The 18,377-nt window shown below is 37.7% G+C and overlaps 1 protein-coding gene across 1 annotated transcript in view; it reads right to left on the bottom strand.

Moving 5' to 3' along the window:
* Positions 1-18,377, bottom strand: part of PEX7 (peroxisomal biogenesis factor 7) — a 94,766-nt gene that overhangs the window by 42,899 nt on the left and 33,490 nt on the right. The window contains exons 6-8 of the mRNA XM_023190980.2: positions 9,856-9,962; positions 6,585-6,698; positions 4,312-4,367 (exon numbers count right to left, since the gene is read on the bottom strand). Coding sequence (XP_023046748.1) covers positions 4,312-4,367; positions 6,585-6,698; positions 9,856-9,962 — 277 coding nt within the window. The remainder of the gene's footprint in view (positions 1-4,311; positions 4,368-6,584; positions 6,699-9,855; positions 9,963-18,377) is intronic.

The following is an 18,377-nucleotide window of genomic DNA, read 5'->3' as shown; positions in this document are numbered from 1 at the left end:
AAATGTGGCACATATACACCATGGAATACTATACAGCCATAAAAAATTATCAGTAGAGTTCATGTCCTTTGCAGGGGCACGGATGAAGCCGTAGACCATCATTCTCAGCAAACTAACACAGGAACAGAAAACCAAACACTGCATGTTCTCACTCATAAGTGGGAGTTAAACAATGAGATCACATGGACACAGGGAGGGGAACATCACACATCGGGGCCTTTTAGGGGGTGGGGGACTAGAGGAGGGATAACATTAGGAGAAATACCTAATGTAGATGACTGGTTGATGGGTGCAGCAAACCACCATAGTATGTATATACCTATGTAACAAATCTGCACATTCTGCACATGTATCCCAGAACTTAAAGTATAATTTTAAAAAAAATTTAAAGAACTGAATATATGATAAAACAAAAACAAAATAAAGGTATGGGGGAAAGTATCTGGAAAGTAAACACAATATGAAAGCGAGGGCAATGATTCTGGTATGAGACAAGGCATAACTGAAACAAAAAGCATTAACTGTGACAAGGATATTCTTTAATGCCAAACGTCTCAATTCGCCATATACATTATAATATCTACATACCGGAAACACAGCATCTGTTTCTATAAAGTCAAAACTACAAAAGATATAGGGAGATGTAGAAGCTGCTAATGATAGGAGATTTTAACACACCACTCTCAGTAACATACCATTCTCAGACTAAGTGGACCAATAATAAGAAAGGATACAGAAAGCCTAAACAACATAAACAATTTGTAAGCTAATGATTATATACTGAACTTAACAGCTTGAAAATGGAAAATATACATTATTCTCAACTGCAAATGAAACATTAACAAAAACTGATCATTTATTAGGTTCCACTTCCCCCAAATGTCAATATGTTCCATAAAACTGAATGACTAAAATAGTATTCTCTGATTTTAATGCAATAAAACTAGAAATTATTAACAAAATTTTTAAGTTAAAAGGCATTTTCATATGGAAACTAAGTAATTTCCTATTATACAACTCTTGGAAGAAAAGGCAAGTAAAACAGAACTTACAAAAATTTTTAAATGATAATGAAAACATTATATATCAGAATCTATGGGCTATAGTTTGAATAAAACCAGAAAAAAATTTATAGCCTTAACCACTTTATTAACAAAATGAAAGAATACAAATAAATTCCCACCTCAAGACGCTGAAAAAAAGAACAACAAATACCAAAAAGGAAATAATAAAAATAAAAGCAGTGATTAATTTTAAAAAGCAGTTCTTTTTTTTGAGACGGAGTTTTGCTCTTGTTGCCCAGGCTACAGTGCAATGGCACAATCTTGGCTCAGTGCAAACTCTGCTACCTGGATTCAAGCAATTCTCCTGCCTCAGCCTCCCCAGTAGCAGGGATTATAGGCATGCACCACCATGCCCAGCTAATTTTGTATTTTTAGTAGAGATGGGGTTTCACCACGTTGGTCAGGCTGGTCTTGAACTCCTGACCTGAGGTGGTCCACCCACCTCAGCCTCCCAAAGTGCTGGGATTACAGGCATGAGCCACTGCACCTGGCTGAAAAAAGTAGTTCTAATTAATAAATTAAAATTCTGCCTGCTGAAGAAAAATAACAAAATAAACATACTACTAGATAGCCAAAGAACTCATAAAGATACAAAATCAGAAATAACAAGAGTAAAACAACCAACAAAAGAGAAGAAATCCTACAACATTCCTTCACAGATTTTTTTTTTTTTTTTTTTTTTTGAGGCAAAGTCTCACTCTGTCACCCAGACTGGAGTGCAATGGCACGATTTCAGCTCACTGCAATCTCCGCCTCATGGATTCAAGTAATTCTGCCTCGGCCTCCCAAGTAGCTGGGATTACAGGCACCTGCCATCACACCTGGCTAATCTTTCTATTTTTAGTACAAACAGGGTTTCACCATGTTGGCCAGACGGGTCTTGAACACTTAACCTCAGGTGATCTGCCCACCTCGGCCTCCCAAAGTGCTGGGAATACAGGCACGAGCCATCGTGTCCACCCACTTTACAGACACGTCTACAAATAAATTTGAAAACCTACAAGCAAGGGACAATTTCCAAACTTGATCCCATTAGAGACACAAAGTTTAAACAGACTCATTTCCATAAAAGAAATGAAGTTATCAAGAAAGTACTCCACAAAAAGCACTATGCTTCACTAGTTTCACAGAGCAATCCTACCAAGGATTCAAAGACCAAACAGCCTCAATGCCATACAAGTTGTTCCAGAGCTTTGGAAACAAAGGAAAATTTCTTAATTATTTTTTATGAAGCAAGTAAAATGCAGACACATAAACAAAAGGAAAAAAGAAAGAAAACTGCAACTAATATCACCTTTGATTACTGATGCAGAAGCTTTAAATAAAATATTAGCAAACACAATTCAACATCATGGTGAGAAAATGATACACAAAGAGCATGAGAGACTTACTCCAGGAATGCAAGGTTGGTTCAATCCATTAATATAGTACATCATCTCTAAGAAGAAAAATCATGATTATCTCCATAAATGCTGGGCAAAAAAAGCCTTCAACAAAACTTAAGATCCATTTCTGATTTATTAAAAAAAAAAAAAAACTCAAGAAAATAGGAATTCATGCATACTTTCTTAGTATGACAAACAAGTAAACATATATAATTTGCATCACAGTCAGAATCTTATTTTTAATAGAGAAACACTAAAGGCATTTGCACTTGTATCAGGAATCAGACATTCTCTATAAACTAGCACTGTATTAGTGGTATTTGTGGAGGCAATTTTAAGAAAAATCAATTAGAGGCGTCAGAATTGGAAATGAAGGTGTAGAACCACCTTTACTTGCAGGTGATATGATCATACACCTGGAAACCCCTAATGAATCAATGATCTTTAGATGGCAGAGAAACAGGTACTCTCAAACATTGCTGCTGAGTATCAAAATCGGCATATTCCTTATGGATGGGAATTCAGTAACATCTAACAAAACTACATGTGTTTACCTTTTAACTCAGCAATCCCACTTCTAGGAATACCAGACATTAATTCTCTAGTAACACAAAGCTATCATTCACTGCGGCACTGTTTATTTACAAAACATTGAAAACAAGCTAAATCTCCATAGATAGGAGGGTAGCCAAATAAACTACAGTACATCCACACAATGGTGTATTATGCAGAATGAGAATGATCTCTTTGATATAGAATGATTTCCAGGATACATTTTAAGTGAAAAATGCAAAATTTAAAGGAGTATGTGTCCAAAGTACCCCACTCTTTGTGTAAGAAAGGGGGAAATGAGAAAATACATATCTGTCTATGTATATGAGTGAGACTAGTTACCTATAGAGTATGGAACAGAATAAAACAGAAAGGCTGAGGAAATAGAAGGGGGGAAATGACACCTTTCTGAATATATCTTTATGTACATCTTGACTTTTGAAACCATGTCAATGTTTTGCCTAGACAAAATCAACAAGGATGGGAGGAAAACCCTAAAATTGAATACAAACAGAAACAAACGAACCATGTTTCAAGTGAATAATATAACCACACTCTAACAGAGAAGAGGAGAATTAACCTAAGTAACTTCTGAATATAGTATTTGAACTAAAGACAAAAAAACTCTAAGCAAGTGCTGAGCTCTAATCAGTCTTTCTTTCAAAGGTATGGCTTTGCAATTCTGAAACTACTTTCTAAGCATTACAGGGTTTAACACATAAGAAAATAGATTGTGAATAAAATGGAAGTCAAGAGTTACAAATTTGGAAAGAGAAAATCAATCCTGTGTGGTGTGGAACTGTAACTGGAAGTATAAATAGAGACACACACCCACACACACTCTTATCTAGATACCCAGGCACATATATACACATATATGTTCATATATCTACATTCACAAAAAATCATACATTCATGTTCATTGTTTTTTTCATCTAAGCAATCTTAGCCTTAAGACTCATATAATTAGACCTGAAGATATGAAATTTCCAAATTTCTAAATCTAAATTTCGAAGATATTGGCTATGCGATCCATAGTGCAGGAAAGTGTTACCATAAGAACATCTATTAGAAAAGAGGGCTTTTAAACAGAATAGCCAGGTTAATACTTGAAGAGAAAAAATTTACTCATATATGTGACTGGATCATGAAAACAGGAAAAATATAATATTAATACTAGTAAATATTTAAATGTACCCATCTCAGATTATTTTCATGTTAGTAAGAGTAATCATATTATCTTTTATAAAAGTTGCAAAGATGAAAATGTTCTGTTATTTCACAAGGAAATGTATTAAAAACCACCGTACCTTACAGTAAAATCATACGAGCAAGAGGCCAGCACAGAAGCATGAAACGGCGAAAACTACAAAAAAAAAAGAAAAGGAAAAGAAACCCTTTTTGAAGTCAGCTGTGATTATAATACTGCTTTCTAAGATCATTCCATAAACATTATAATAAATTTGAGTCAGAGCTGTCACTTAAAATTATGCTTTTCCAAAGCATATATGCTTTAATTTGAGGCCAAAATCTTCTGGCCTTTTAAGTATCCATCTTCGGGAAAAATATTTTTATATTCTCCAAAGAAAATTATCCCTCAAGCTTTTTAGAACTTACTTAGAATAAAATATTCCCAAAATGTTGCTATTCTGGAAAAATTAAATACAATTTCATACTGGCTATCCAAAAATGACTCTTATAGGCCAGGTGCGGTGGCTCACACCTGTAATCCCAGCACTTTGGGAGGTTGAGGAGGGCAGATAACCTCAGGTCAGGAGTTCAAGACCAGCCTGGCCAACATGGTTTAATAGAAACCCTGTCTCTACTAAAAATACAAAAATTAGTCGGGCATGGTGGCATATGCCTGTAATCTCAGTTACTCGGGAAGCTGAAGCAGGTGAATTGCTTGAACCCAGGCGGTGGAGGTTGCAGTGAGCTAAGATCATGTCACTGCACTCCAGCCTGGGCGACAGAGAGACTCTGGCTCAAAAAAAACAAAAACAAACAAACAAACAAACAAAAATGACTCTTACAAATATAAGGGATTTAATTATATAATAGTACAAATATATAATTGTATCATTTACCAATTTTACAAATATATGATTACTATAATCATAAGTTATCAAAATAAACATTTAAATGTTAAATAAAAACATCTTTAAGATATTTTTATGTTATTTGTATATTACAGCTAATGGAAAATGATATCAAGGATAAAAACGCAAGTTTAAAGACAAGCAACATCTTCTAGATGAGTAAAAATGTACTTAATAAATTGACCTCTGCAATTACCTTTCTTCAGTGTTTGTCTTACCAGCACTTTAATAGTTAAATACACATATATAACTACATTTGACCAGCACTTAGTTTGCAAAGTATTTTCACTACATTACCTTATTTCATTCTCAGAATCACTCTGAAATATACACAGAGCATATTTTTCAACTGCTAAAACTTGTCCACATAAAACAAATTTTTATTAAGAAATAAAACAGCACTGTGTCTCCTATGTTGCATTGCAGCCAGCGAAACTTAAAATATCAACTTAACTAAAAATTTAGAATTTTTGGCCAGGCATGGTGACTCAGCCTGTAATCCCAGCACTTTGGAAGGCTAAGGCAGGTGGATCACTTGAGGTCAGGAGTTCGAAACTAGCCTGGCCAACACTGTGAAACCCCGTCTCTACTAAAAATACAAAAAACTTAGCGGGGCATGGTGGCGCACACCTGTAGTCCCAACTACTCAGGAGGCTGAGGTAGGAGAATTGCTTGAACCCAGGAGGCGCAGGCTGCAGTGAGCCGAGATCGTGCCACCACACTCCAGCCTGGGTGACAGGGCAAGACTCCATCTCAAAAAAAAGAAAAAAAAATTTAGAATTTTTAAAATAGTAGGAATAACATAATTATCTTATTAAAATAATCAATAAGGTACTTTTTTACCCTTAACGTTAAAAAAAAAAAAAAAAAAAAAGGATGAAATTGGGAGATGTCACTTAATAAGATGCTTTCCACAGTCATTTAGCAGAACCTGCCTAAATGAAAGCCAGGAAACTAACCTAAGTCATCTTATAACCCAGAGAAATTTACTGGGACCATCATTAAAAATTTACCTCATCCTCTGCTGTTCACAGAGTAGAAAACTTTCTATATCCCAAACATCTGTGAACAGTCATGTATGTTATCATGTTAGGAAAAAGGAAGAATTAACCATCTCTTTACACCTGTTTCAACAAAGAGACTCTCACTGATTACAAACTTATAAAGAACATAATACTAAAAGTGAATTACTATAGTTAAAAAAATAATATTAAAGGAAATAAGATTGGGGGTGAAAGAATGAGAAAAAGATTTTTATTTAACGTTAAGTATTGAATGTCTACATTGCCCAAATTCATTCAGTAATTATTCAAATATTCTTAACTAATTTTAGCTTTCAATATTAATTAACTAGGTAACAAAAACACATATAAAAAAGAATTAGTAACTCCAATCCCTAAACCCAGAACACTTCTTAATATATGCTTCATTGATTATATTTATGTAATTTTATTCTACACATAAAAGAAAAGATGAAAACTTACTTTCACCCTCCTAATAGCATAGGTGTGACCAAGAAGTTCAAACACTGGTTGCCGTACATTCCTTAAGTCCCAGCCTCTCAAACTACAGTCAACCGCGCCTGTCACCAGCAAATTCTAGAAACAATTCAGAGAAACATAAACTGTGATATCTTTGCAATAAAACAGTATGCAGGCTTTCCTACTAGAAACAACATCTACTTTCTGATAATTATTTAATATGAACCCAGGAGCCATTTTTGAAAAGTTGTATAACAAGTACAGACAGGAATCAACATAGACATTAATAGCAAAAAATTAATATGACTTGTGAGAAAAAGAACTCAATATGCTTTATGTACACGATGGAACACTACACACAGCTGGAAAAGGCATAGTTCCAAATAGCATTGTGGATTTTCTAATCCACTTTTAGAAGTGGCAGTAAGTACACAGGGGATTAAAATTTTATCTGACAAATGAGCTCAGCTTTCTCTTCAAATGGTTTTCCCTGGAATCCCACCACCTTGGGAGGCAAAGGTGAGAGGATTACTTGAGGCCAGGAACTTGAGACCAGCAAGGGCAATAAAGCAACACCCTATCTACCCAAAAAATTTTAAAAAAATTAGCCAGGCATGGTAACACACATCTGTAATTTTAGCTACTTGAGAGGCTGAGTGAGGCAGGAGGATTGTGTGAGCCCAAGAGTTAGAGGCTACAATGTGCTGTGATCACCCCACTGTACGTCAGCATGGATGACACAGCAAGACTCTGCCTCTAAAAAATAAAATAAAAATTTAAAAAAGGTTTTCAAGACTGGGTGCGGTGGTTCACTCCTATAATCCTAGCACTTTGGGAGGCCGAGGCTGGTGGATCACTTGATCCTAGGAGTCTGAGAACAGCCTGGGCAACAGTGAGACCTCGTCTCTAAAAAACAAACAAACAAAAAGGGTCTCAACATACTCTGAGGTTTTTTCAGGCATTAAAAGGCAAGAGGTCTGTTCATTTAGGTACATCAGAAAAAGCAAAGGCTATGAATTAAATTTTTCCATGTTCTCTAAATCTAAATTAATCATTGTTTCCAACCCTCTTGGACCACAATTCTTAATACAATATCTAATCATATCCAAGAATGTAATCAAATAGTGGTGAGTCTCTTATCTATTCTGGCTTTACAAATTCTGCTATCTAGAGCCCCAAGTGAACCCAGAGGTCCTAACTGAATAGGTCAAGTGCTGGGTCCACACTCAGTCCACCCCACATAACCCAGAATAGCAAAAGATTTAAGTTGGTGCAAAAGTAGTTGCAGTTTTTGCATTGAAAGTAATGGCAAAAACTGCAATTACTTTTGCACCAACCTAACACTGTCTGACTATGTTGGGTTTTAGTGTAAGCTAATTTGAAGAAAAGTTTCAGTTTTTAGAAGATAAATTTTGTAAACCACTCTCAAATGTCTATCAGCATCTTTGTTTAGAATTCCCAAACATCTAACATACAGGCCATAATTAATTTTCCAATATGAAAAATTCATTTATGACTTTGAAACTGTAGTCATCAGCATTGAAATGTTTAGATTAATATCATTGCACATGTACTTATTAATAACTTAATTTACTTATTTTTATTTAAAGAACTCTATCAGTACAATGTTCTTTTAGCTTTAATTAATTTAAAACTGGGAAAAAACAAAGCATATATTTTATGTATTTGTCACGGTCAACAGACTACTTCAGGGACATAAATACAGTCATGTATCACTTAATGATTGGGGATATGCTCTGAGAAATGTGGCATTAGGCAATTTTATCTTCGCGTGAACATCACGGAGTGTACTTACACAAACCTAGGTGGTACAGCCTACTACACACCCAGGCTAGACGAAAAAGCCCATTGTTCCTAGGTTACAAGCCTGTCCAGCATGTTACTGTACTGAATACTGTAGGCTACTGTAATACAATGGTAAGGATTTCTGTATCTAAACATAGAAAAGGTATAGTAAAAATATAGTATGGAAGATAAAATATGGTAGTAGGGTACTTACCATGAATGGAGCTTACAAAACTGGAAATTACTCTGGGTGAGTCAGTGAGTGAATGAGTAGTGAGTGAACGGGAAGGCCTAGAACATTACTGTACACTAAATTTATTTAATTTCCTTTCTTCAATAATAAATTAAACTTAGCTTACTATAATTGTTTGCTTCATAAATTTTCTATTTTTTTTTTAATTTTTTTTTTGTTGTTGTTGTTGTTTTGAGATGGAGTCTTGCTCTGTCATCAGGCTGGAGTGCAGTGGCGTGATCTTGGCTCACTGCAACCTCTGGCTCCCAGTTCAAGCGATTCCCCTACCTCAGCCTCCCGAGTAGCTGGGACTACAGGCGCCCGCCACCATGCCTGGCTTTTTTTACTTTTTGATTCTTCACAATAACAAAACTTAAAACACAAACACATTGTAGACTTATACAAAAATATTTTCTTTCTTTATATCCTTATTTTATAAGTTTTCTTCTATTTAAATTTTGTTTTTTTTTTACAAAACTGAGACACACACACATTAGTTTAGGACTACACTGAGTCAAGATTATCAATATCACTGTCTTCTACCTCCACATCTTGTCCTGCTGGAAGGTCTTTGGGGGCAATAGGAATTTTTCAGCGCCTGGCCATTATGTCTTAAGGGCCCTGTCATATATGCAATCTGTCATTGGCTGAAATGCTGTTATGCAGTGCATGACTGTAGTATATTAACACATATTTAATCCATTTCTATCTCTGATTCATATGCTCATATGGTTAACTGAAGCTTTTAAAAAGTTGCACATGGACACTTATCTTACAGAGGCATGAAAATTGGTTAGGCTTAAAAAGGAAGATGAAACAGAAAAATTTAAAAACTGATGGACTGTCAAATTAAAAATCAAATTACAAATAGTTCAATAGCTTGACTAGCAAAGTGAAAAAGAAATAAAAGCAAAAGATGATACAAAATTGCAGGGTTAAGAGCAATAAAGAAAAACATTACATAAATTGGTAAGGCAGCTTCCCAAAACAAACAAGTAAGGCTGCACTGTTGAACTCTGAAAATTTCTGTTTCTTATTTTGCCCGTTTTATGAGCACTTATATCCAATTAATGCTAATGCAGGTCAGTCACAATCATTAATTAGAAAGGAAAGGGACAGAATTTAACTTAATGGTCCAGGAACACCACCGAAGTCCACATAAACAAAGATAAATAAAATTTAGAACATTTTAACATTAGGAAGGACAGCAGCTTAGGATAGAGCCATACACTGTACCTCACTGTATTTACACCAGTCACAACTCAAGATTTCTGCCTGATGTGCGGGAATCACGATTCTGACTCCTGCTGCCTTCACATCCCATATTCTCAGAGTCTGATCACCTGGTAAAAAGGAAGACTTGATCATTTCCCATCACACCACATGAATGCGCAGTGACATAATGTGTTCATAATAATAAGTCAAGTAAAAATACACTGCTTTCAGTGTTAGGATATTGCCACCATTAGACTTACTTTTTAAACCAAAATAATGTATAGGAACTATTCAAATGAAGGAATACAAAAGTGATGTTGCACCGTGATAATGCTTTTAGGAGGAAAATTTGAATCTCACAGAGATAAACACAATATTGACTAATCACACACCTGCTGCTTTTTTATTTGAGGCAGGAAATGCCCTGAAAATTCTCGTGTTAGGAAATAAAGTGATCACTCTGTACCAGCGTATCGTACTAGAAACCAACAATAGAGTAACAATTTTACTGCCAAAGGCGGGCAAAGTCTACCAAGCCAAAATGGAGAATTTTTTACTTTTCATTGTCAAGTACGCTATATGTTTATGGGCCAGCTATAGGTGTACTTTTCTCCTCAAAAAAAAAAAAAAAGCTAAAAAAATTTTATTTATTTATTTATTTTGAGACGCGGTCTCGCTCTGTCACCAGGCTGGAGTGCAGTGGCACGATATCGGCTCACTGTAACCTCCGCCTCCCGGGTTCAAGTGATTCTCCTGCCTCAGCCTCCCCAGTAGTCAGGACTACAGGTGCACACCACCACGCCCAGCTAATTTTTGTATTTTTAGTAGAAACAGGGTTTCACCATGTTGGCCAGGATGATCTCGATCACCTGACCTCGTGACTGGCCTACCTCAGCCTCCCAAAGTGCTAGGATTACAGGCATGGGCCATAGCACCTGGCCTATTTATTTTAATACTTTTTTGAGACAGAGTCTGGCTCTATTGCCCAGGCTGGAGTGCAGTGGCACGATCTCGGCTCACTGCAACCTCCACCTCCTGGGTTCAAGCAGTTCTCACGCCCCAGCCCCCCAAGTAGCTGGGATTACAGATGTGTGCCACCATGCCCAGCTAATTTTTGTATTTTTAGTAGAGATGGAGTTTCACTCAGGCGCGGTGGCTCACGCCTGTAATCCCTACACTTTGGGAGGCCAAGGTGGGCGGATCACCTGTGGTCAGGAGTCTGAGACCAGCCTGGCCAACATGATGAAACCCTGTCTCTACTAAAAATACAAAAAATTAGCTGGGTGTGGTGGCAGACGCCTGTAATCCCAGCTACTCGGGAAGCTAAGGCAGAAGAATCACTTGAACCTAGGAGGCAGAGGTTGCAGTGAACCGAGATTGTGCCACTGCACTCCAACCCAGACAACAAGAGTGAAATTCTGTCTCAAACAAACAAACAAACAAAAAAACAAAAAAACGTGAGAGAGACAGGGTTTCACCATGTTGGCCAGGCTGGTCTTGAATTTCTGACCTCAGGCAATCCTCCCGTCTCAGCCTCCCAAAGTGCTGAGATTACAGGTGTGAGCCACCATGCCTGGCCAACAAGCTAAAAACATTTAAAGATTACACTTTGCATTATTACAAAAATAAGTTTGCATTACCTAACTGCACAGTCACCTGATTAAATGTTTTACATGTTGCTTGCCTCCAATTTTTCTAAACTATAGGAAACAAAAGATGACAAGATGAATAAAATCCAGAATATATACAGCTACCTCAAAAGTAAAATTTAAACAACTGACGATGGGAGAAAACTCAGTTCCGTGTAATGAAAAGCATGCAGTTTCTGGCATTTTACCAGGCGGGGTCATGAATGCCATTTTGTGGTTCTAGGTCCCTGCATAGGATAGGTAATATCTCTGAGACTATTCATTTCTAAAGGAGACACAGAATGCTCAACATGCAGCACTGTCTAAGAATTTCACCAAGTTTCTATAAAGCACCTGGCATGGTCTCTAACACATAGTAGACACTGCCAAATATGGTATATAAAAGTGCTAAATTTTTAAAGTATCTTTTACTTATCTACATATATTTTCCTATATTTGCAATTCTAAATCATATATTGTTAAGCTAAATTTAGCTATCCTAGGCAATTTTTTCCTGGCTTCTTTGGCAGTTGCTTAAGAAAGATAAGAAATGTGTTGGCAGTAATGAAATGCAGAGGTTAAGAACCGGGCATTTGGAGTTCCCGAGCTTGGTTCTAATCCAGCTCAATCATTTGGTGGTCACTGATGCTTAATCAAGTTACTTCGCTGATTTTCAGTTTGCTACCTACAATAAAATAACTGCCTTGTAAGGCTGAAATGAGACAAGGTAGTAGCGTGAGTACGGTGCCAGATGTGTAGTAAGCTCTCAATATGTGTTTTTTTAAATGAGAAAAAATACCCATGATTACAAGTTATTTCTGTCCCCCCAATAATAACAACATGAATAATAGTTAATACTTATTGAGTGCTTCCAATGTGCCACATACTGTTCTAAGCATTTTATACATATTTTTTCTAAAAACATCACAACTACATAAAGTAGGAATTTGGAGATATAAAAAGTAATTGTATAGTACTATACAAATGAGGAATATAGCACTAAACAAATGCAGCATATAGAGATGAAATAACTTACCCAGGATAGTAAGCAACAGAACCAGGACCTGGACCCAGAACTCAGGGAGTCTGGGTCCCCAGCATGTACACTTTACAGCTTTACAACTACGCCACACTGCTGCCTCCTTGTGTTGCTGGAGGACAAATGCCATACAATCAATGTTGGCTAATTCTGGAGGAATTATTTTAATTCTTTTAATTTCCAGGCTGGAGTGCAGCAGTGCAATCTCAGCTCACTGCAACCTCCACCTCCCAGACTCAAGCAATCCTCCCACCTCAGCCTCCCGAGTAGCTGGGACTACAAGCACATACCACCATGCCCCACTAATTTTTCTATTTTTGGTAGAGACGGGTTTTTGCCAGGCTGGTCTCCAGCTCCTGAGCTCAAGCGATTCACCTGCCTCAGCCTCACAAAGTGCTGGGATTACAGGTGTAAGCCACTGCATCCAGCCCTATGTTACTTTTTCTTTAAATTGGAGAAAAATCTGTTATGTTTTCAATACCACTTCCCATCTCCCTGCCCAGAGACCACAACAGTCATGAATGTGGTCCACAGCCCTTTAGTCTGCGTTTTGGTAATACTTCTATTACATTTTTATGGATCCACAAATAGGTACTACTACTGCTTTGTATGCAGGATTTTTTTTTCCTTTTTTGATTTAAAAATATCGTCTTGCTACATTAAAAAAAAGTTGAAAACCACTTTGATAGACGAGAGTAACAAACATTTTTGGACCTAGCTAAGGATGGTACCTCCATCCATAGCACCTCATTCCTTGTTCAGACTACAGATGACAGGCCAAATGGGGGTACTTGGGATTTTTCTGAACTACAAATGAAAAATAATGTCAGTCCCTCTTCTATGGCAGAATTGACAAGTTACAAAATTCAGGACCCACTGGTGACAACATATCTCATTGTGAAAAACAAATGATGAGTTTGAAAGTACCAAAAGGAAACTGTTCAGAATTGGTACAGGTTAGAGCTTCAAATAACTTCAAGGGCCCTCATTATAATCACTGTCTGTGGTCTAGCCACCAGTCAGTAGAATTTGCTTCCAGAATGCCAAACAGCTTTGATGCAATGATCTCTCATGATTTTCTCCAGCCTTCAGTGTGTAACGCAGGGTGACATGGATGTCTAGTATTTGGCCTGCCCAGAAATACCCTTTTTCTAGGAGTATCATATGTCCTTTTCTCACCAAGTGATTCTATAAAGACTTACACCTCAACACAACTGACTGACCAAAGGTAGGTACAGGCAGGACCAACTACAGTACCTCAGTCCCTGCTCTGACTACCGCTGAAAGGTCAAAGGTAGATACTTGGGATTTTTCTGAACTATAACTGAAAAAATAATGTCTGTCCTTCTCTTATGGTAGCATTTACAACCTAAAAAATTCAGGAGGCCGGGCATGATGGCTTACACCTGTAATCTCAGCACTTTGCGGGATCACTTGAGCCCAGGAGTTCGAGATCAGCCCGAGCAACACAGGAAGATTCCATCTCTACAAAAAATTTAAAATTTAAAAATTTAAAAATTAGCCAGGCATGGTGGCGCACACCTGTAGTCCCAGCTACTCTGGAGGTTGAGGTAGGAGAACTGCTTGGGTCCGGGAGGTCGAGGCTGCAGTGAGCCATGATCGCACCACTGCACTCCACCCTGGGTGACAGAACAAGACCCTGTCTCAAAAACGTAAAAATATAGCCAGGCACAGGAGCTCATGCCTGTCATCCCAGCACTTAGGGAGGCTAGGGCAGGATCACTTGAGACCAGGCATTTGAGACCAGCCTGGCTAACATGGCAAAACCCTGTCTCTACTAAAAATACAAAAATAAATAAATAAATAAATAAATAAATAAATAAATTAGCCAGGCATGGTGGCACACGCCTGTAATCCCAGCTACTCAGGACACCGGGGCACAATAATTACTTGAACCCCAGAGGTGGAGGTTGCAGTGAGCTGAGATCATGCCACTGAACTCCAGCCTGGGCAATGGAGTGAGATTCTGTCTCAAAAAATAAAAATTATATATATATATATATATATATAATTAATATAGAATATATATAATTTTTATTTTATTTTATTTTAAAATATATATATATAAATACAGAAAAAATATAAAAAAAATATAGCTTTGACGAAATAATCTCTCATGACCTTCTTCAGCCTTCAGTGTATATATGTGTGTGTATATATTTATATATACATATATAAAAATTCAGGAGCCACTGACTGGTGGCCATGTGTCTCACTGTGTAGAGAAAGCCAGTCCACAGAGTCAAGTCAGCAAGTAGAGAAAAGTCCAGATGAGAGACAGAATGTGTCCTGGGCCTTTCAAGCAGCCCTTCCTTTTCTGGAGTACACTTTTTAACAAATTTCACAAAGATCTAACATAGTTCCAGTTCTATCACTTGTAGGCAAAGGAAATCACTCATTACAATAAGGGAGCAAAGGGTATTCTCCTGAAGCTTCAGTCTCCTGAAGCTAGCTCCAAAGAAAACCATTGGATAAATATGAGGCTTCCATTAAAACATATGAAATGCCTAAACAATATATACTAACTTTCAGGAATTTATATCTAACACTAGGTTAAAACTATAAATTCTACTATAGCTACAGCATTGTCTCAAGATCAATGAGCTTGGGTTCACCTTAATAAGAGTATGTGAATTGACTTAAAGTACCAAAACAGGCCAGGCGTGGTGGCTCACACCTGTAATCCTAGCACTTTGGAAGGTCAAGGCAGGCAGGTCGCTTGAGTTTAAGAGTTCCAGAGCAGCCTGGGCAACCGTGAAATCCTGTCTCTACAGAAAATACAAAAATTAGTCGGGCTTGGTAGCATGCACCTGTAGTCCCAGCTACTCAGAAGGCTGAGGTGGGAGGACTGCTTGAGCCTAGGAGGCAGAGGCTGCAACGAGCCGAGATTGTGCCGCTGACTCCAGCCTGGGTGATAGAGCCAGACTCTGTCTCAAAAAATAAAATTTAAAAAATTTAAAAGTGACAAAACATTACAAGGAATGCGGACTAGGAGATTAAGAACTGTTACTGTAGGCAGAACATGGATGAGTCTTACAAGACATCACGTTGCATGAAAGAAACCAGTAACAAAGGTATGAAAATGGGCAACATTAATCCATGTTATGGAAGGCCACACAGTGGTCACCTGGGGTGGGGGGTGGTGAGAAGTGACTACAAGGATGGGAGGAGGCTCTTGGGGAATGTTCTGTTTCTTTACCTGGGTACCAGCTACAACGATGTGTTCATTGTGAGAATTCACCAAATTGTATACTAAGATTATACACTGTCCAATATGTGTATTATACTTCAATAAAAGATTAAAAAACATAATAACAAAGGTTGGGAGGTTTTGTTCCACACCACCACTCTCACGTAATATCAAAAAAACAAACACAAAAACAAAAAAAAAGCCATGGCTTGAGCTGTCCCCTCTTGCAGTTAATTTAATGGGCACAAAAATGTGAAGACTGCTGGGCAGGAGCTGAGAATTCCACTTCCTTGACGGCAACTCCTGATGTAACCATTTGGCACTTTGTCCTCGCCATTTTGTTTTCCAGGTAGGAAAGAGACCTAATGACCAAATGGTACAATGACTCATTCAGCTCTTTCAGCTGCCAGGACATCTGTATTTATGTTGTTTTTTAAATTGAATTTTCTAGACAATTGGCCTTTCATTGACAAGCAGATATTTATCAGGGCCCTGTGATGGTGCCATAGACTCACCTGAATTGCCAGCTTCTCATCAATTGCAGACCTGCCACTGACAGAACCAGTGAATTTTTTTTTTTTATTCTGAGACAGAGTCTCACTCTGTTGCCCAGGCTGGAGTGCAGTGGCTCACTGTAACCTCCTCCTCCAGGGTTCAAGCGATTCTCCTGCCTCAGCCTCCCAGTAGCTGGGATTACAGGCACCTGCCACCAGCCCGGCTAATTTTTTTGAGCTTTTAGTAGAGATGGGGTCTCACCATGTCAGGCTGATCTCAAACTCCTGACTTCAAGTGATTCGCCCACTGTGGCCTCCCAAAGTGCTGGGATTACAGACGTGAGCCACTGTGCCTGGCCAGAACCAGTGAATTTAAATATACAATATGGATGAGGAAGTGCTGGCTGTTACTATGTCTAATTTCAAATTGCAGAAGGTAAGAGGAAGTTGCATAAGGAGAATGATTGTAAACATAGAGTCTAAAACTGGGAGGTGAACTGAGTAGCAATAAGGTACTTTGGGGCCAATATAATATAACTTAACGAAAATGCCCTGTGCCTCTCAGCTGTAATATGACTTTTTCTTACAGTAGAATGAGGTTTGCTTTAACTACTGATCCCACACATTCAGGCATGGTTATGACTTACGCAACTAGATGGAGTCTGTGACAGCAATAATTTAGTTTTCATGATTCCAAAAATAACTTACTTCATATTAATACTCTTCATAAAAAGAGCTCAAATATTCTTCCCTTCTATCTCATATAATTTAGAAATATGAATTCTGTACTAACACAACTATCATGAAATAGGCAAAATGCAATGTCTTTAGGGAACTCTGCTATGGAAGGTAAATCTAGATCTATTAGTAGTTCTCTAAAAACTTCCCCCATTTTGGCCTGTCTTAGCTTAGCTAATGATAACAAATTTGATTCCAGATTTGCAAAACTTTACAACCTTGAAGGTGATTAAATTATTGGAGTAAACTAAATGCTATGTTCTCATATATAATCTTAAAATATAAGTTGTTGTAATCAGTTGAAAGATACACTTAAGTATACGTGTGCAACAGGATTAGACATAAAAATACATCTTGACTGCCTATCACATAAGCTTCCACCATGAAAAACAAGTATTTTACAACTATGGGTTCCATACTACAAACTGCAATTGGGATTACTTTATGCAAAGATTATGTTATGTTTTATAACAAGCCCTTGTCTGTAAGCAAGAAGACAAGGCAAGAGAGTTAATAAAGATAAACTCACTAGCAAAACTGAGGGAAAAAACCAAGCAGTTCTCAAACTAAAGAAACCACTTCTCTGATTTCAGCACTGAAACCATTATGTAGGCTTTTTAAAAAAGAGTTGAGTATATTCTACAATGGGAAAACAGACATGCAATTCCCATTACCTGAAATAGAACTAAGCTGTCAATTTGGCATCTCAAACAGAGCTATTCCATAGACTAGTACAGTGCTTCCCAAATTGGACTGCTTACTCGATTCAGCTGGGATTTAAAAATACACCTCCCAGAGGTATTCTGTCTTTTTATTCAGCAAGACTTAAGATGAAGTCCAGAATTCTGCTGCTGTTTTTTTAATGCTCTCCCAATGGTTCTGATGATTAGCCAGATTCTAGAATCACTGGACTAGTACGTTACTATACAACCATGCATTCCAGAGTCCACCTAGAGCAAGTTACTCTAGAGCTTTACCAGTTTTAGCTCTCAGATAAGCACTAACTGTCGATTGTTACAGCACACATACACTGCAAGGGCCAGTCTGATGGTCCTCAAAAATGCTCTGTTCTCTCCACATTCCAGCTTTTGCCTCCCACTTCCCATTTCCTCTTACTTGTTAATAAAATAGTAGCTTAGACTGTTTCTTGAGGGAAGTAATCTGACCAGTCAACTCTGACAAGCTCAGGAATCCATTTACACATTTCCACAGGATTCCGGGCACATGTGTTAATAATAACTGTAATCCCAGCACTTTGGGAGGCTGAGGCGGGAGGATTGCTTGAGTCCAGGAGTTCTAGACCAGCCTGGGCAACACGGTGAAACCCTGTCTCTACCAAAAATACAAAAATTAGCTAGGTGGTGGCGCACGCCTGTGGTCTCAGCTAGAAGGCTGAGGTGGGAGGATTGTTTGAGCCCGGGAGGCAGTTTCAG

Source organism: Piliocolobus tephrosceles, chromosome 5 (assembly GCF_002776525.5).
Source record: "Piliocolobus tephrosceles isolate RC106 chromosome 5, ASM277652v3, whole genome shotgun sequence".
NCBI classification, from domain to species: Eukaryota; Metazoa; Chordata; class Mammalia; order Primates; family Cercopithecidae; genus Piliocolobus; species Piliocolobus tephrosceles.
This window is presented reverse-complemented; position numbering and strand designations above follow the sequence as displayed.